The 19,311-nt window shown below is 32.8% G+C and overlaps 3 protein-coding genes across 3 annotated transcripts; 1 reads left to right on the top strand and 2 right to left on the bottom strand.

Annotated features, from left to right (window-relative positions):
- Positions 1 to 2,720: 2,720 nt before the first annotated feature.
- Positions 2,721 to 7,728, bottom strand: LOC137828052 (protoheme IX farnesyltransferase, mitochondrial). Its single transcript, XM_068634457.1, has 7 exons — positions 7,428 to 7,728; positions 5,811 to 5,940; positions 5,499 to 5,636; positions 5,221 to 5,354; positions 4,568 to 4,693; positions 3,977 to 4,080; positions 2,721 to 3,293 (listed from the first exon to the last, which is right to left on the bottom strand). The coding sequence occupies exons 1-7, from the start codon at positions 7,661 to 7,663 to the stop codon at positions 2,914 to 2,916; spliced, it is 1,248 nt and encodes a 415-aa protein (XP_068490558.1). The 5' UTR covers positions 7,664 to 7,728; the 3' UTR covers positions 2,721 to 2,913.
- Positions 7,729 to 9,045: 1,317 nt separating this feature from the next.
- Positions 9,046 to 13,433, top strand: LOC137828047 (transketolase, chloroplastic). Its single transcript, XM_068634450.1, has 7 exons — positions 9,046 to 9,910; positions 10,602 to 10,692; positions 10,772 to 10,877; positions 11,161 to 11,443; positions 11,539 to 11,687; positions 11,776 to 11,929; positions 12,271 to 13,433. Exons 1-7 carry the CDS (start codon positions 9,431 to 9,433, stop codon positions 13,228 to 13,230), a joined length of 2,223 nt encoding a protein of 740 aa, XP_068490551.1. The 5' UTR covers positions 9,046 to 9,430; the 3' UTR covers positions 13,231 to 13,433.
- Positions 13,434 to 14,834: 1,401 nt separating this feature from the next.
- Positions 14,835 to 18,343, bottom strand: LOC137828398 (protein trichome birefringence-like 4). Its single transcript, XM_068634956.1, has 5 exons — positions 17,554 to 18,343; positions 16,791 to 16,986; positions 16,199 to 16,392; positions 15,388 to 15,546; positions 14,835 to 15,306 (listed from the first exon to the last, which is right to left on the bottom strand). The coding sequence occupies exons 1-5, from the start codon at positions 18,237 to 18,239 to the stop codon at positions 14,955 to 14,957; spliced, it is 1,587 nt and encodes a 528-aa protein (XP_068491057.1). The 5' UTR covers positions 18,240 to 18,343; the 3' UTR covers positions 14,835 to 14,954.
- Between the last annotated feature and the right edge of the window lie 968 nt (positions 18,344 to 19,311).

Genomic DNA, 19,311 nt, shown 5'->3' with positions numbered 1-19,311 from the left:
AGTCTACTTCTTAAAATGATATCAGAATCATTTAGAATTGATATCATTTAGAACAAATTCTAGAATATTTATTTGAGTTTCCTATCACCTATTGTCGCTATCGAATCATTCATAAATATATAGTCACCCGTATGAATTTTATGAGAGCCATATTCATTATAAACTAATCGATTTATATGAGCGGGTTTTAAGTTTTATTTTGAATATGTTAATCTGGTAACAGTTACATTACAGACTAAGAATCACACAAAAAAACTTAGATATCGTGATCTTTACTTACAAGAATTTGAGCTACATATATTACTATCATATTTCATTTAAAACTTGTCTTTTTTTTTTTTTTTTTTGTCTTAATGCAACAATGATGAGTAAGTCTTCATGGAATAGTTTGACAAAGAAAATGAAAGTGCTATATTCTTTTTTGTAACTTTCCTTTTTTTCACCAATTTTTTTGGCCTTAACAAAGATACAATTGTGTTCATGAGTTTGGATCATTGTAGATGCAAAATGTAGTTAAAAAGTTAAACAAAGCACGTTGAAGATACTCTAAATGCACAAAAAATAGAACAAAGGAATTAAGAATATATCAAATAGAAATAATAGAATTAGTAAAAGCGTATATTAAATAGAAACCTCAAATCCTTGTATAGATTAAAATATCATATACTTTAAGATCATTTTTTATCTTTAGTATAATCTTCAATTATAATAATTGAAATATTGTATCAGTTTATTCTTTATATAGCAATCATGTGCTATTATAATCAGTATTTAAAAAAATACTACTATATTTTAATTTATCATTAATTTTTATAATTATTAAGGCATTAAGATGTTTACTTGTCATTTTTACTATTTTTTTTAAATATTAGTTGCATGATCTTATAAATAGATTTTTTCCCCGTATTGAGATGTTATTATAAAGGGAGAAAAACAAGATAAACAAAATTTGAGGGAAGAAATTAACATAAAATATATTATAGTTAAGGAGCAGATATATCAATAACATCAAATACATCATTGCCTTTGTAGCATTTTGATATTCTATTATTATTATTATTATTATTGAATAAATTTACTCCTGTTATATTATTGTTATTTTTAACTTTCCTTACATTTGTCCATTTTTTAAACATAAATATTACTCACAATAATGGGTTTAGTTTGGTGGATGTTATGGTTTTTAAAGGCTTAATTTGGAGATTAGTAAAATCAATGTTACGGAACGTTTCAGATACAATAGTAAAATCATTGGAACGAGATATGCATGAAAGTAGATTTCATATACCTCAAGTAATTTTATATTATTTTCATTTTATATATTTATTTAAATATATATATTTTCATATATATATATATATATTATTTTCTATATTTAACTCGTAAATAATAATTTTAAATGAAAACAATGTCAAAAAAATAATATAATAAAAAACATATTTTTAATGGATAGACAAGTAGAAGAGCTTTCAATTAATTTTCAGAATTTTTGCATTACATACAATTCCACTGTGTGAACATTCTTTTTAATTTGTTGGCTAAATGTTGGAATAATTTGAATTCAAAACCTCGAAGAGAGAAATTTTGTAATATAAAAAGTATTTTAAAATGATAATTAACTCAGTTCATGTTGTTGTAATCTATATTTTGCAAGTATTGTTCAATGTGAATTACGTTCGAGCGCATCCATGTGATTTTATATTATTATGTCAGATATTTTCTTTTATTATTTAATAAAAGAAACACATTATTATTTTTTACGTATAACACTAGATAGTCAAAACGTTCTTAAATGTTATAAGAAATATTACTATTACACTTGTAATTTTTGTAAATTATTTTCACGTATCCCTTTATTAATTTTATTAAAAGTAAATTACAATGACATTCTCAATGTTTTTCTTATTATTACTCGTAATATTTTTTGTTTTAATGGTGTTTTTGGTATAGCAAATTTACTATAGATGAAGAAAATTTTCAGTCTACTTGTGAAAATTTTGGTATACGTGATTTGTGTGGATTTGGAGAGAAAAAGTTTGGAGTGAGAAAATTATGTGAGAAGAAAAAAAAATAAGGATTTATGGATATTGTATGTAAATGACTATTTTACCTTTACTTATTTATTTGGTCTTTTATTTTTTAAATTAGTATTATCAATTAATAAATAATTATTTTTAAAAAAATAAATTTCTATTCATTTTTTCAACTAAATTTTCTAAAATATATTTATATTTTAAAATACACACAAGAACAATTTTAAATTTATTCAAAAAAATAATATACCAAACTTTATTACTTCAATCAAATGAATCAATCACACATGTCCATAAATTCTCTACTCAAACTCATTATATTTCTATTATACCAAACTATCAATCCACCCTTTACCAAATAAAGCAATAATCTTTAAAGAATAGAAGTATACATTATAATAATTTTTAAAAACTTAAAGAGATTGGTGCAATGTATAAAAGACATCACTGTAATATTAAAACAATGACATTTAGATATCTTCTAGCATTAAATAATGCAAATGCTCAATAAAAATATATTACTGAACTAAAGAAACAACCCAAATGTCATTGCTTGGTCTGAGACTTGATGACAAGGATATAAGAAAGTAGATGCAAGTTTTATCCACCGAATCACAAATCATCCTATGTCTAATACCATATTAGAAACCTCGAAAGGAAAAAGTACCGATTCTATATATTATACACTGTGCAGGAAACAAATTCTCATTTATTTCAGATCACAGATGCGTCTGCAATTTTCATGAGGGAACATAATAAAACAAGGTTAACGGCTTAAACACCAATAAGAATACCATTTCAATAAATTTATTCAATCATCCAAACAAAACTTGGCCCAGAAAATGTTAAAGCCATACAAAATCCGTATACCTGATACTTGTCAAGGGAAGTTATATGAAGGAGCAGGCAGAAAGGGAAATGGAGCAACAGAGGCATATGACACAGGAGGACGTGCTTGAGTCCAATATGGACGCTTGGCCTTCATATTCTGATTATCATCATTATCATCCAATTCTAAGGCTTCCCCAGATGAAGCAGATTTCACAAAACCCTTTGCATTTTCTTCTAAGAATTGTTCGCTATCGGAGCGACGGTGAATCAGAAGCCCAGTCATAAACACAGGGAGATAAAGAAGACTGGCGTGGAACATTCTCCTTGCTTTTTCTCTGGTACGGTTTCTATAGAATGAAAATGCTGCACCGCTTATTGCAAGTGTAAGTACCGTGGACTCCAGACAAAACCATCTAGAAGTCAGACCCCCTGTTCAAGGTGCAGAAACATAGGCATCAAGATTCTCCTTGCGACCAAAAATTTGATATTAAAGGAAATGTGAAAACATTTTACCATTTCAAATGTCCCTTTAACTACAATCCAGCATAAATTATCATTGTATATCCTCTCATTCTAATATATTCTTTTTTTTAATCAGCAATAATAAATTAACTAAATGGAGCCCTTGGGGTGCTCCAAAACCCATAAACATGATGTACAGTCTAATAGATTCTTGAGAACAAACTTCCTACATAAAAGTTTAAAATTTTCTGTAGGTCTAACACTAATGTCTTCTAGTAGCACAAAACATGGGAATAAGGTTTTCAGCTTTTTGGCAAAGTCAGTGTGAGACAGGCATCAAAAGTTATTTAACAGAACAAGACACTGAATATCTTGTGGGCCTTTTCTGTCTAACCCCATATCCACATACGGAAAAGACTTAAAATTATACTTTTTTTATTTTGTTAATTACAAAATATTCAATAATCCATATAACTTTATAAACTACACAGGCCATAACTTTATTAAGATTTCTTGAGAAGTTTTTGACTTCAAATTAAATTTAAGGTATCCGTATCCTATCAAAGCATTCAATCAATACCAAAATTAAGATTAAAAATCTAAAAAAAAAATCAATCAAGTGTTTCTAGAAAAAGGAAACATTTACTCACAGTCATAAGCCAAGAATCCCAAAGGGATTAGATATATAGAGTTCCTTAAGGCCACCAATGCTGTTCTATACCCAGAGGCATCGGCAAGAGAGTACATCTTGAACCTAAACTTGCAACGCAAAACACACACATGTCAATAAGTAAAGAATATTGTATATAGTTTAGAAATAAGTAATTGGATGAGAAATATATTAAGAGTGTGGTTATTCACCACCATATGCAGCAATCAAAGTACCAAATCCATATTTAATGCCCACAAAAATAAGTAATTTGTATGCTAAATGCTAATATAAATTTGGTAAAACCAACTTGTGATTCCCTATACTCTTTTTTAAAAAATTGTCTAGGTCATTGTACTTCATTTTTTAATTGGGTTCCCTCCCATAACTTCAGAAAAAAAAGGTGTTGTCTTGTACCAAATTTGGTATCAGAGTCATTCAGTTCTTTTGTTTACATCAGCAAGAATGTTAGCTAGATATTAACTAAACAAACAATACGAACACCTACCATTTTAACAAATATATTATTAGGGGACACCAAAATAGTTGTATGAATCAAAATTCCACTGTAAACAAAGATACAAGAGCATACCCTCCGGCAGCATAGTCACTGCGACACATATAGGCTAGGGCCATAAAATGTGGTATCTGCCAAAAATACAAAGCAGCTGGAAGAATCATTCCATTTAGTGAAATGTCATTAGAAGCAGCAGCCCATCTGAAAATCAAGAACAAAGAGGTGATGTAGGGCAGAAAATACACCTGTACATGCCTATGCACATGGTGAATGAAGTGAGATAACAAGAGTACAGAAACAATAACAGGCTAATTCCACATCCAAAAAAGTGAAACTCATTTTCAGGTAGTTAGGTATTGAATTACAAAATCTTACAAAATATCACTCATTAACACCTCGAATTTTCTATTTCTTCAAGCAAATAAGTAGAGACAGCTAACAGAGGGGGTTAAGCTTTACAACTAATCTGCCAACTAAACTAGTAATACTTTAACCAATATAAAATCAATAAATTGGTCAGATAAAATTCTTCTTTGGCAATGGAAATTCAACGCACACAAAATAGGAGCATGTAATTGAGTCTTACCATATCAGTTTTGTGCAGAACAACTTAACTTCAAAAGGATTTAAATTTGCACGAAGTAAACAAAATTAACAGTAGCATATATTCCTCGAGCATTCTGAAATTCACAATACATAGGCAGGTAAAAAAACTGTACATAATTTACCCCAAAAGTGGTGGAATAGCGCCAACAACAGCTCCCACCCATGTATTTACATGGTGAATCTGCTTCAAGGGAGTATAGACAAATGCATACAGGATTAGGTTGGAAGCAGCGAGCCCAGCAGCTAACGTATTAGTCTGGAATAACCTTGTCATAAAGCTTCAATGTTAGTTCCCCCACTCAAAGCATATCAAACATTTGATAAGAAATCCATTCATAGTTTTACAAGTTAAACAAGAAAAGCATACAATCAACAATGTAAGCAAAATTTGTTTCAAAACCTGTGTTGCTAGCAGAGCTGTACCCGCTATTCCAACAGAGGACGCCCAGCCAATTGCATGAGGCTTTGTGATTCTTCCTGAGGGTAGTGGCCTTTGACATGTTCTTTTCATTTTAGCATCATTATTGATCTCAAACACCTAAAACAGACACAACCATAGAATAGATCTTGTGTTGACAAAAAATCTTGAGACTGTAGAATATTCTCTTATATTCTCCTATCCTACCCTCTTAAAACAGAAATACTAAAAAATGGAAAACAAAATTATCACAATTGACAATTTAGAGTAGGATAATCTCCTCTAGGAACCAACCTGATTCAAAGAGTTAGCAGATGCAGCAACCATCATTGTACCCACGCAAGTCCACGAAAGTGCTGAAAAATCAACAGCACTACCACTTCCCAAGACAAATCCAGTCCCAGATGTTGCAACCACAAGCATGCTGGAATTGAGTTAGAAAATGATTAGTTAGAAAGGTTATTTGGTGTATAACAAAAAGAAAAGAATAGGTTTTAGCACAATGACTGCTACAAAAGAAAAATACTGATTCTAGCAAAATTGATTCAACAGACAGAAAACTATAGTACCACTCCTGGTTTTTCACAAGTGTCATGTGACTCGAAAGTTCAAAAAGTTAAAAGGGAACTACATCTAAAGCTCTACGTGCTAAAATACAGAAGATGAAATCAAATGAAGATTTAATTCAAATGAACAATCCTCGAATCCAAGATGGATAATAAGGTAGGATTGTAGTGGGTAGCATCTGTGCCCAAACCAATGTTTAAGAGAAATACCTGAACTTAGACTAATGTTCACAAAATAGTAATTTTATGTGCTCGACTGTTCTCTCTCTCACACACAGAGGTATGGTATGAGTAAGAGGGGTGAGTGTTATAATACTCGGACTAGCATATTTTGCATGTAAATGTAATCATCCATAATGAATAAAACTTGCACCCCTTATAGGTGAATTTTGTAGGTATCCATTGGGTGTAATACATAGTCCTCCTAGAAGAAAACAAAGCAGTTGAAACACAGCTAATGTCTAAAATATAGGATGTTAATAGATACATACATACCCCCATGTTAGCAATTCTATCAAGAGAGAAAGAAACTCAAATAAAATGAAATGAGTAAAATAACTCTTAATTGATAATCAACATCTATATATTTCTTTACATTCACATTTTTCCCTTGATAATTAACCATACAAAAAAATTGAGAAATTATTTTTCAATATTTACTAAATCATAACAATAGGATATAACTGTTAGATTTTAATCTTAAGTGGACGAATACAATTACACATTCATTAAACCTCACATTAATTGAATGTCAAATGTTGTGAATCATCCATAGTACTACGTCCAAGCATGATTATTTTTGTTATAGGGTTCTCATAGGTACTTAATCCCATAAAAACTATGTGTGGTACGTGAGACTGGTTCTCCATGAGAATCCGACTTTTAAGGTATATTGCTCCCCACTTACATATCACTAGTTGACTTAAGATCTCCAACAGCTCTCCCATGTTGGAACTAGACGTTTTGAGCTTAAAGTTTTACAAGATCGGTAATCTATAGGTCTATATATAGTCCAATAGGCTAACAAATTGCTAGGATATCTTAGAATTTACATTTGAATGTAACTCAACCCTGAAAAACCAGGCTAGTAAAGTGAGGATTTCCCCCTTAAATACACTACTTTGACCACATAATCTCCAATACATGGAACGAGGCTAATTCATGTCCTCTGCAAACAAAAATGATTCCAGTCCACACAATCTTCTTCTAACATTCTTGGAGATTGAGATCGTAATTCTATATCCTAAATCCAGATAGTAATTTATTTGCATAGATACATACAACAACAAAAATGAAATAAACGTAAAGAAAGCACGAATAGAGGGTGAAGTGGTGGAAAAGATACCTGAGACGAGCCTTGGAGAGCTCCCAATAGCACCTTCCATAGTGGCGGGTCAACGACACAAAATTGGTGGTAGCTTTGGAAGAGATATCAAGTGCAGTTGCAGAAGAAGCGATGAGATGGGGATTCGAAGAGGAAGATGAAGATGAAGATGAACGCACATAATTAGGGTTATGAGAATGAGAAGATTTGAGGAAATTGGAACAGAAGGAGGTCACAGAACTCCTCCTCAACATCATTGATTTCAACCAAATTGAAACCACAACACTTCCGTATCAGAAACACACTCTCACACGTTCAACGTTTCTTTTTTTTTTTTCTAACTTTTATAATTGGGCTCACACGGAACCACCACAACGCACCCGTTTGGGCTTCTTCATTATAATGGGCCCGTACATAATTTCTTTTTGCATCCCCAGAATTTCCTTCTGCACTCCCCTACATATAAAAATTCTTTTACTTTTATGTTTTTGGGAAAAATGAGTTACAAATTATGTATTCTAAAAAAAAAATCATTATGAAATTTAAAAATTATTTTGAGTTTTATTATTTAATTTATAATTAATTTTCTATGTAAAAAAAATATAAATTATATAATTGAGAATTAGACTTTTTTTCTACAAAACAACACCCCTAATAAATATAGATATGTATAATTATCTTATTTAATAAAATAATAACTTATAAATATTTATCTTTTATATAATTCTTAATATTTCGATAATAATAATTATAGGAGTAAAATAAAATTTATACTATATATATTAAAACCTTGTATCTCTTAATATATAGGGTTATATAATAATCTTCTTTATAATAATAATAATAATAATTTGAAGCAATTAATAAAGATAATTAGCCATTTTTATATAATTTTTAAAATTATCCTTAAGATACACTTACTCTCTTTTTTTCTTTCAACATGAAGACTCCCTACCTACTAATTTTTTTTTTATAACATACAATGTTTAAAATTACATTTAGAAACAAAAAATTAATATTTCAACTGTTAATAAAATTAATTTATTCCTCCATATTTATTAATGATATAAAACTAGAGTTATATAAGTATTAAATCTTTAATTCAATACAGTGAAATAAAATAGCATGGTTAAAACTCTACACAAAGACACATGTGTTTTCACAATAATAAAAATTATAATAAGTTAAAATAAAACAGTTTCATATCTTTTATTTTACACAATAAAGTGATTAATTATTATTTTTCCTTTATCTTTGAAAAGTATATTTGGTGATTCAGTGAAGATTTGTGGTTGTGCTCCAATCTCACCAAGTTTTAACCCCCTTATCTAAATATCTCAATCAAGAGGATAAACACAAAACTCTTTTTGGTTTCTTTCTTCTTCTAGATAAAACACACCAAGTTTTATAATTCCTTGATAATTTCATTTTTTTTCCTATAATACATTATAACTCTCAATAGTATTATTTTAATCATTTTTCATATTATTTAATTACAGATTTAATTTTTATTATATTTTTCTTAAAACTGTCACACAAGAATTGTAAGTATAATTTTTCTTACCTCAAATTGCTTCAACATATAAAACTGTTAAATTCAGCAACTGAAAACTCACAGTTGTAATAATGTCTTAATTTTAGAGAATGTTTTTAGATGCATGAACTATTATGGAAATGATATGAAAAATATTTAAGGAAGAATAAGATGGGAATATACTATTAGAAAATAGAAAGAGATGGAATAAAGTATATTATGATGGTAGAAATTGTTATCCTAGAAATTATGAAGAAAATATGAGAGGCAGAGAAGTGGAAAGAAGATAGCCAGAAGCATAGGCTAAGATTGGCCATAACATGTGGACAGCAAGAACAAGGACTCTATAGATCATCAACTACCCTTTTCCTCTCTCACTCTCATCAACAATCTTCATATTCTTCTTCTTCTTCACTTCTACTACAGCCACTCACCTAAGTGGCTGCTTTTGGTTTTGGTTTTGGTTGAACCTTTAAGCTTAACTTAAGACATGGCATCATCATCCTCTCTGCATCTGTCTCAGGCCCTTTTGGCTCGTGCTGTGTACCTTCATGGCTCTTCTTCTGATCGTGTATCACTCTCCTTCCCATCATTCTCTGGCCTCAAGTCACATTCTCCATGCAAAGCAGCCACCTTTTCTGCAGGTTCACGCAGAAGGGGTGCTTCTACCAGTGTTGTTCGAGCCACTGCTGTTGAGACACTGGACCAGACCACTGAGGTTTCTCTGGTGGAGAAATCAGTCAACACCATTCGGTTTCTGTCCATTGATGCAGTTGAGAAGGCCAACTCTGGCCACCCTGGTCTCCCCATGGGGTGTGCTCCAATGGGCCACATTCTCTACGATGAAATCATGAGGTACAATCCTAAGAACCCCACTTGGTTCAACCGTGACCGTTTCATTTTGTCTGCTGGACATGGCTGCATGCTCCAATATGCCCTCCTTCACCTTGCAGGCTATGACAGTGTTCAGGTTGGTTCCTTTGTTTCCATTTCTCCTTGTTTTTTTGTCATACCACATCCAATAATGAAATTTCATAGTATATGAAATGTTTTTTTAGTTAATTTTATAAGGTTTGAGATATGTTTAAAGTCCACCTCTGAATACTATTCAGACTGATTTGATTGTGACTGAGAATTTTGATCCTAATGTAATCTGCATTTGTACATTGTATTGCTGCAGTCTGCTATTACAGTTTAATTTAGATGAATGATCACATTTTATCATGTATGGTAAGTTTGTAAACTTTTATGTAATATATTAAAAAGTCATATCTGATATGATTTTTTATGATTGATAATGTAAAAAAACGTTGGACTCAGTGCAAGAAAATTGAAGTCCTGTTATCTGTCTCTAAACATAATTACGTATTGATTGGTGTAACAGTTTTTAGTCCTTTGGAATTGGCATAGCATATGTTGTTATCTCTTTTGGTAAGTTGTGAGGTGTATGAATCTTAATATTCCCGAGGAATTCTGATGGAAACATGATTGTGAAGTGTTTTAAGAAAAAATGTTATTTTGACAACTGCTTGAAGGCACATTTTTCCAATGCATATATCTCTTTTTAGTTATAATCCGGTGCAAGTTGTTAACATATCAACACTTTTTTAAGTTATGTGATCTTCAATTTATGAATCTACTGTTTTTGGGTTACATAATAGGAAGAAGATCTGAAGAATTTCCGACAATGGGAAAGCAGAACTCCAGGACATCCTGAGAACTTTGAGACACTTGGAGTTGAAGTGACCACAGGTTAGATGTTTCTTTAGGTAATGTTGTGATAGTGAGACTTTTTGCTGAGTTGTGTTGCTTATCTTCATAATTTGTTTAGGTCCTCTGGGTCAGGGAATTGCCAATGCTGTTGGATTAGCACTAGCTGAGAAACACTTGGCAGCACGATTTAACAAGCCTGACAATGAGATTGTTGACCATTACACGTGAGAAAACTACATCTTGTTCAGGGCACATCATTCTCTCTACATTGTGCTATATGTACTTTGAAAGGAAAATGTTACTTGACAACTGAAAATTGAAATGAAATAGTTTACAAGTGTGATTTGACCAATACAATTTCAAAAATTGTTTCATTTCAGTACAAAGTACAAAGTTGTTTTTCTTTCCAGTTGTAATATGGTACATGGTTGTTAATATATCATCATTCAGTTTGAAATGCATGTTGTGTTGCCAATGAGATTGTTTTGGCTTTATCTACTCTTGCAGATATGTTATATTGGGTGATGGTTGTCAAATGGAGGGAATTTCGAATGAAGCAAGCTCACTTGCAGGTCACTGGGGTCTAGGAAAGCTTATTGCATTTTATGATGACAACCACATTTCCATTGATGGTGACACTGAAATTGCATTCACTGAGAATGTTGATCAACGTTTTGAAGCACTTGGATGGCATGTGATTTGGGTGAAGAATGGAAATACTGGGTATGATGAAATTCGGGCAGCCATTAAGGAAGCAAAGGCTGTCAAAGACAAACCTACTTTGATCAAGGTTAGTTACACGACATGATTGAAGCAAAAATGAAGCATTTTTTATATGTACTTTTTTGGGGTGTTCTATTTTCATCTGTGATTACTATTTCACAGGTAACCACTACCATTGGATATGGCTCTCCAAACAAAGCTAACTCCTACAGTGTTCATGGAAGTGCATTAGGTTCTAAAGAAGTGGATGCTACAAGGAAGAACCTTGGATGGCCATATGAGCCTTTCCATGTGCCAGAAGATGTTAAAAAGTGTGCATGGAATGTTAGAGATGTGTTGTTTCCTATTAGTATGATGAGATTTTAGATCTAGAATGTAACATTCTTTACTTTTCCTTAGGCATTGGAGTCGCCATGTCCCTGAAGGTTCCAAACTTGAAGCTGAGTGGAATGCAAAGTTTGCTGAATATGAGAAGAAATACAGTGAGGAAGCTGCAGAGCTGAAGGCTATTTTTACTGGTGAATTACCAGCTGGTTGGGAGAAAGCACTTCCTGTGAGTAAACTAAAGAACTTCTAGTTCACTCCTTATATGTATTTCTTATCATTAGAGATTGAGACATTTCATTATAAATGGGTGCAAATCTCACCTTATAAGTTAGTTTTATGAGATTGAATTTGGCTTAAAGTCCACTTCTTAACAGTTATTATCATTAGTTTTTCTGATTAGGGTTAAAATTCATATTAAGCTCTCCATGTTCATTGCATCTTCATTCATCATCCCACCTTTTGCTTCATGAATGCATAGCCTTCAAAGTTTTAACACAAATAAAACTTGACTTGTATCAATTGTTTGTGGATTACTGATAACCCTTTTGATTTGATTTCAAATTGCAGACATACACTCCAGAAAGCCCGGCTGATGCTACAAGAAATCTGTCTCAGCAAAATCTAAATGCCCTTGTGAAGGTTCTTCCTGGTCTGCTTGGTGGCAGTGCGGATCTGGCCTCTTCCAACATGACCCTGTTGAAATCTTATGGAGACTTCCAAAAGGGAACTCCTGAAGAGCGCAATGTTAGATTTGGTGTTAGAGAACATGGAATGGGAGCAATCTGCAATGGCATTGCTCTTCATAGCCCTGGATTCATTCCATACTGTGCAACTTTCTTTGTCTTCACTGACTACATGAGAGCTGCCATAAGGATTTCTGCACTGAGTGAATCAGGAGTCATTTATGTGATGACTCATGATTCCATTGGACTGGGAGAAGATGGACCAACTCATCAGCCAATAGAGCACTTGGCAAGCTTCAGGGCAATGCCAAATATTCTGATGCTTCGTCCAGCTGATGGTAATGAAACTGCTGGATCATACAAAGTTGCAGTGCTTAACAGGAAGAGACCCTCAATTCTTGCACTTTCTAGGCAAAAGTTGGCACAGCTTCCTGGAACTTCTATTGAGGGAGTTGAAAAGGGTGGCTACACCATTTCAGACAACTCATCAGGTAACAAGCCTGATGTTATCTTGATTGGAACTGGTTCTGAGTTGGAAATTGCTGCTGCTGCTGCTGATGATCTAAGGAAGGAAGGAAAAGCTGTGAGAGTTGTTTCTTTTGTTAGCTGGGAACTTTTTGATGAGCAGTCAGATGAATACAAGGAGAGTGTTCTCCCTGCTTCTGTAACAGCTAGAGTTAGCATTGAAGCAGGATCAACATTTGGTTGGGGAAAGATTGTTGGAAGCAAAGGAAAGGCCATAGGCATTGATCGATTTGGAGCAAGTGCTCCAGCAGGAAAAATATACAAGGAGTTTGGTCTCACCAAGGAAGCTATTATTGCTGCTGCCAAAGAACTTTCGTAGATCTATTTGTTGAGTTTCTTTTATCTCATCTAAAACTTGTGGTTTTCACTGGTGGCTTTGGGTTGATTTTACATTGTTTGTTTTTTGAGATGCCACTTTAGCCACAATAAGGAAGATTAGATTGTTCTTGCATGTGACTATCCGAGGAGCCACTTACATTAAAAGATGAGTTGAATTAATGAAGTTGTATGAATTTTTAACAACTATTTTGGCTTCTGAGTTTTGTCTGTCAAGTTGTTGAACTAGTGATCCTCACTCTAGCACTCTAATTTTCTTTAAATAAAGAGAATCAGGTTCTAGACATTTATAAATCTTGTCTTGTCTCTTTAAAGCTACAGCTTTAGTTGAAATAATCTAATATTGAATAAATAATTAACGAAGAGGCTTGTCACATATATATAATTAATATTAAGAAGTTAACTTTAAACTTAACTCAACTATATAAAACTGGCTTATAAGGTGAGGCATGCACCCACTTATATACTATTAAATTTCTTTATATCTCTAGTCAATGCTGGATCTCCAACACTTTCCTCACACCCCGAGGTTGTTAACTCGTGTGTGGAACTATATATTTATGGATGGTCCGATAACAGGTGGTTTGATATAAAACCAGTTTAAAAGGTGAGGTATGCATTCACTTATATACTATTAAATTTCTTTTATCTCTAGTCAATGTGGAATCTCCAACACTCCCCTTACACCGAAGCTTTCAACTCGTGCGTGGAACTATATATTTATGGATGGTCCGATAGCGGGTGGCTTGATAAGTCCAATAAACTCTCGCTAGGATAAACTCTAAAAGGTTCTGATACATATTAAGAAGTGGACTTTAAACCTAACTCAACCTTATAAAACTGAGGTGAGGTTTGCACTCACTATACTATTCAAGTCAACTACTTAATATGGTATCAGAACCATTTAGAGTTTATTCTAGTGAGAGTTTGTTAGGCTTATCAGACCACCCACTATCTCTTGTCGATGTGGAATCTCCAACAATTAACATAATTTTTAATTTAAAATTGATGTATTCTTTTTAGGATGGATGATATTACTAATGATCCAGATTTTGCAACACTGTATTTATGTATTGTTCTTTAAGATACTTTATGTTCCAGGACCTTGATTCTGAAATTTGCCTTATGTACATTTAGATTCTTTAGGATATTTAGTGACAAGCCTCTTGGTATTTAGATTGGGTAGGAACTTGAGTAGACATATATCATGAGTTTTAGTTCTTCACATATTAACAAAGGATATGGATACAAGGCTTCTAGAAGGAATGTAATATTAATTTTCTCTTTTCTAATTCTTAGTTGTTTCTTTTTTACTTTATGTCTAGCCTTTAATTTGTCTTTTCTTATTCTAGTTTTTATTGGTTTTTATTTTACATTACATTACGTCTCTTTAACTAGACATAGAATGAGTGTACTGCTTGCATATATTTAAATTCTTTGCTTTGATCTAAGAAAGGAAAATAAAACAGAAGAAATATTCTTTCTCATATCTTTTGTCTTCTTTTTTCTCTTTTGTTCATTTGTTCTATTTTCTCTGTTCTATTTTATAATAGATATACTCCTTGTATAGCTTTTGAGAGAGAATTTGAAAAGGAGTTATGATATTGGTAACCTAGTAATTCAATTATGTACTACAATGTCACAAATATAAAAGGAAAAAGCCTATGCTATTTTGTATGTTTGTACAATTAATGTATATATCAAAAGTTATTTTGGAGGTTTCTCCTTGTTTCTATTGAGGTTATATAACAGATGAGCATACAGTAATTCATTCCAGAAATCAGGAACACCAGGAAGACACCAATGGCTGCAATCCTGGTGTGTGTGCATGATTTTTTTTGTCTCTTCATTCATATTCTCTCTTCTGAACCATGAGGGGTGAGCATCAACTCTGAGATCAGTCATTTTTGTGATGTTCAAGTAGAACACTGGAGTCTTCATTTTCTTCAATGCTGCCTCAACAGAATCCATCATTGGAGGCCTTTCTGTAAACTCAGACTCGTTTTTCATTGGTTCTGTCTCATTATCACAGTGGCCACCTGAATCCCATTCTCCATCCCTGTAGCACAAAAATGATTCTTACTTCAATTCAAAGTCTTCAACTCAAAGCATATTCACTGAACAAATTGCTGTTAGTTACCTGAAGTGAGATGGAGAATAGCCCCTGAAGAAAACTGTAGTTTTCTTGCGATCAACACTGGTATCCACCCAACGTGACCATGTCTGCATAGCTTTCTGAAATGCCTCCTCTACACTCATTTGTCCATGGATGCGATTTCCTTCTTGATAATATGACTTCCTGAAAGTGCATAAAAGTTTGTCATGTACACTTTCCCATTATAGGAGTAGAAAGATGAAAGATCAAGCCTTGATATGTTATCATGATACATTTCCCTCTACCAACTACCAAGAATTTGAAGAGACTTAGCACAGACATTGATGGACACTGGATACGATATGGACACGGACAGACACGTGTAATCTAAAAAATGACAGGATATATGGATACGAATCTATATATTATATCATTTTGAGTTATATAAATTGACAAGATTTATGTGAACAAGTATAGCTGTGTTTTTCTCTTTGTGGCAGAAAAATGATTCTCATGGCTGTTTCAAAAGGATTTGTTTCTTATTTTTATAATCATAATAAAAATTTATACAATAAGTTTGAGTTTTTAAAAAATCACTCTATTTGTCTTTGTTTAAATTGTGTTGGAATCATGCTAGAATTTTCAGATCCAAAAACTATTTTTCGAATTAAACACTTCATCAATACGTGTCATACGCGTATCTCCATGTGTCAGACACACCATTTAAGAGACAAGTTCAAGCTTCATCATTCACCTATCAAATTTAGACTTATCTCTTCTTTATCTTGATCTCTTTTTAGGTGTCTTGTAGGTTTTCTTACAAAGTTTTCCAAATTTAAAAAAAAGGAAGCATTACCCTTCAGTCAATTTGGTGTGAGTCCACCAGTGACCTGTGTTGAAGATGAGAACATCTGCATCTTTGTACTTATCACAAGATCTCTCAACCATATCAAGACGAAGTGTTTCCTTTGTTGATCCTTTCACGTCTGGAGTCTCCCACTCTTGAACCAGAAAAGGCGAACGGTAATACTCAACTGTGCAATTGTAATCCTGTTCAGACATTAACCAATTTCTTGATTAGAACACCAACCCCAACTTAGATTTCATCATCAATATCATCCTAGTTCTGAAGAATGGAACTCAAGACCAAACAATTGAAAAATATTAGTTTGACAACTACAAATTAAAATGAGGTCTTACCAAATATTAGTTTATGGTCTTACCAATACAATTTCAAAATTGTTCCATTCATTATGTATGGATTATGAGATTCCATTATTACAGAACCACTCGTTTTTTTTCCTCTGATAGATGGTCAGAACTAATCCTACTTTCTCTGATAGATGGTCAGAACTAATCCTACTGATAATCTGGTGCATGGTTGTCAACATATCACCACTCATAAAAATTTCATTTAAGATATAGTGAGGGAATAACATTTGATATACTTTGAAGATAATTGAGTCCGAACCCTCAGGTTGAAGTATTTCTCCTTCATCAGAGGCTGCAAGCATTCTGCTCTTATCTTCCAGTGAATTTCTAAGTACACAAGCCAGAGATTCCCACATATTCCTGTTGAGGGAGTCACCAACAAAGACTAAACGTTTCCCTCTTAGCATCTCCAACATGTCGTCACCCTTTAACCTGCGTACATTACTCATCTCATTGAAAAAGAACCAGAAGGTACAGCAACACAAACAACACAGAGTTCATCTCTCTCTATCTTCTCAAACAGAAAATCAAAAACAAAATAGCTAGCTAGCCCTAAAGGAAGTCTAGAAATATGAACGTGAGTCATTACTAGCTTGCCATATTCTCATAACCTTTCAGTCTCATAGCATTTTAATATTTAGTACATGTGTTTTTCTGAACAGGTAGTTAAATAAGTTTGGACAGGTCAAAGGAGAGACTCAACATCAGTTTTTTTTCATAAAAGAGTTTTAATATTAGGTATCTTTCTTGCAACTTAACATATCAGTTATATTAGTTAAGCTCACACTTCAAAGTGAGAACAATCATCTGTCATCACTTGAAAGAATCAACATTAGTTTCGAAACCCTTAAACTTTTTAGAGTGATGTTTTTACTATGTTATCCCTTATTAGCTAAATGTGTTAGTTTTCAAAATATTAAGACCTTTTAGGGTAGCAAAGAATCTGTCTTTTGCATTGCTTCCTATACACATGGATAGGGTGAACTCTTGAGAAAATACCTTGGCACTTTGCAGTTCCTGGGCTGCCATCGGTACCTCTCATACATGTTTTCTGTCTTTCCATTAGCAAAACAGTTAAAAGAGCCATGAATGTAGGGACAAGACCCAGCTTTGTAAAGAGGGTATGAATCATCTCTCACCCATGACCCTTCATAAACATCACAACCACTCCACTCCTCCATCCAATGCTTCTCCTTTGGAGGAGAAACAGTTGGTGGTGATGCAGAGAGAGAAGCCACTTCTGCATGCACTCTATCATTTTCCTCACTTGGAGGGTTCAGATGCCAAGAAGAATCCCTATTTCTCAATCTCTCCTTTGGCAAGAGTCTAGGAACCACCTTCCTTGAAACTTGACAGGGAGAAGGAGCAGTTGCAGGAGAAAGTTGATCACTTTGATCATGATGAGGAGTGCTGGTGGGAGGATCAGAAGGGGGTGGAGCAGAGGAAGCATTGGAGAATATCTGACCAAAGACTTTGGAAAAAGCGTATCTGCGTGAAGATTGAAAAGCGTTTCTGATCCTTGGAGATAGGTGGTAGATAGAAGGGTTGAGAAAGAGGAGAAGAGTGAACAACACAGAGACCCCAATGAAGCAACCGAAGCTGATGGCTCTTCTGGAAGAGACGACGCGCATGGAGTCTTTTCTTGTGAGCAAACGGTACCTGGAAACCATTGGAGAATCCGACATTGTTGAGGTTGTTTGGTTGGTTTTTTGCTGTGTTTGTGAATTGATGGTTCTTTTGCAGAAACGTGTTCTTGGAAAAGTTGTTGTTCTGGAAAAGGGTTAAGAGTTAAGATGTGATTTTGGTGAATGGAGAAGAAGAGACAGAGTGTGGTTGAAGATGAGAATGAGAGAAGAAAGGAGAAGACGGAAGAATTGATGTTGAAGCCGTTTTCTTCGTTCAACCTCCCAAGGATCTTCATGCATGCACGCCATGGGACAAAAGATACATTAAAAAAAATTCAATTTTTTTATAAAATCATTACAACTTTTAATATTATTTTTATATTATTTAGTTATAAATTTATTTTTTATTATCCAGTTTTATACTCTTACTCTTGATTTTTCTTATTTTTGTGTGTTTTTGTGTTCCTCTTTCACATACTATTGCATAACCTTTGTATTCAAAGTATTAAATAGAAATTTAAAAACAAAATTTGACAATCCTAGTAGTAGTATACAACTATATATCAAAGTTTTGAAAAAAACAAATATAGTAAAAGATAAATTTGTAATTAAATATGTGAAAAGTTATTAAAATAAAGAGTATTAGGAGTTACATAGTGGGTGTAAGAAAAAAAAAGTGAATTTTCAATATATTATGATATTTTTAAAAATGACAAAATTATAAATATTTAAACAACATTATTTTAACCTTTTATAAAGGTTTGAAAACATGTAAAATCAAGAAATGTGGACTCAATAAAACACAAATATTAGGAGGGCTTGAAGTATATCATTTTTGGAAAGCTTTGGAAACCTAGTTACACATGTAAAAGGGATGAAATGCAAAAAAAAAAAGGTAATTATTTAAAACATCAATTTAATACAAGTTGTTTTTCAATTAGACAAGTTAATAATGTTGGTAGATTAAAAAATATCTACTTTTTTTATCAAACTTCATTAAACTTATTAATCTATTTATTGAGTTAGTTGGAGATCCCGTATTAACTTCGTATATAAGAACATTTCATAGTATATAAATGGATATAAATCACATCTGATTTTAAACTTAAAATCCATTTATTAAGAGAGAACT

The sequence above is a fragment of the Phaseolus vulgaris genome, chromosome 7 (assembly GCF_000499845.2).
Source record: "Phaseolus vulgaris cultivar G19833 chromosome 7, P. vulgaris v2.0, whole genome shotgun sequence".
Classification (NCBI taxonomy): Eukaryota; Viridiplantae; Streptophyta; class Magnoliopsida; order Fabales; family Fabaceae; genus Phaseolus; species Phaseolus vulgaris.
The sequence above is the reverse complement of the archived record's forward strand: the minus strand, read 5'-3'. Positions and strand labels throughout refer to the sequence as shown.

Coding starts and splice junctions, on each gene's coding strand:
- LOC137828047 (XM_068634450.1), top strand. CDS start 9,431: ATGGCATCATCATCCTCTCTGCATCTGTCTCAGGCCCTTTTGGCTCGT. Junction 9,911..10,601: donor CAGGCTATGACAGTGTTCAG/GTTGGTTCCTTT, acceptor GTTACATAATAG/GAAGAAGATCTGAAGAATTT. Junction 10,693..10,771: donor TGGAGTTGAAGTGACCACAG/GTTAGATGTTTC, acceptor TAATTTGTTTAG/GTCCTCTGGGTCAGGGAATT.
- LOC137828398 (XM_068634956.1), bottom strand. CDS start 18,239: ATGTCGGATTCTCCAATGGTTTCCAGGTACCGTTTGCTCACAAGAAAA. Junction 16,987..17,553: donor AGGAACTGCAAAGTGCCAAG/GTATTTTCTCAA, acceptor TAATGTACGCAG/GTTAAAGGGTGACGACATGT. Junction 15,307..15,387: donor TATTCTCCATCTCACTTCAG/GTAACTAACAGC, acceptor TTTGTGCTACAG/GGATGGAGAATGGGATTCAG.
- LOC137828052 (XM_068634457.1), bottom strand. CDS start 7,663: ATGATGTTGAGGAGGAGTTCTGTGACCTCCTTCTGTTCCAATTTCCTC. Junction 5,355..5,498: donor CAGCTCTGCTAGCAACACAG/GTTTTGAAACAA, acceptor AGGTTATTCCAG/ACTAATACGTTAGCTGCTGG. Junction 4,081..4,567: donor AGTGACTATGCTGCCGGAGG/GTATGCTCTTGT, acceptor TTGCAAGTTTAG/GTTCAAGATGTACTCTCTTG.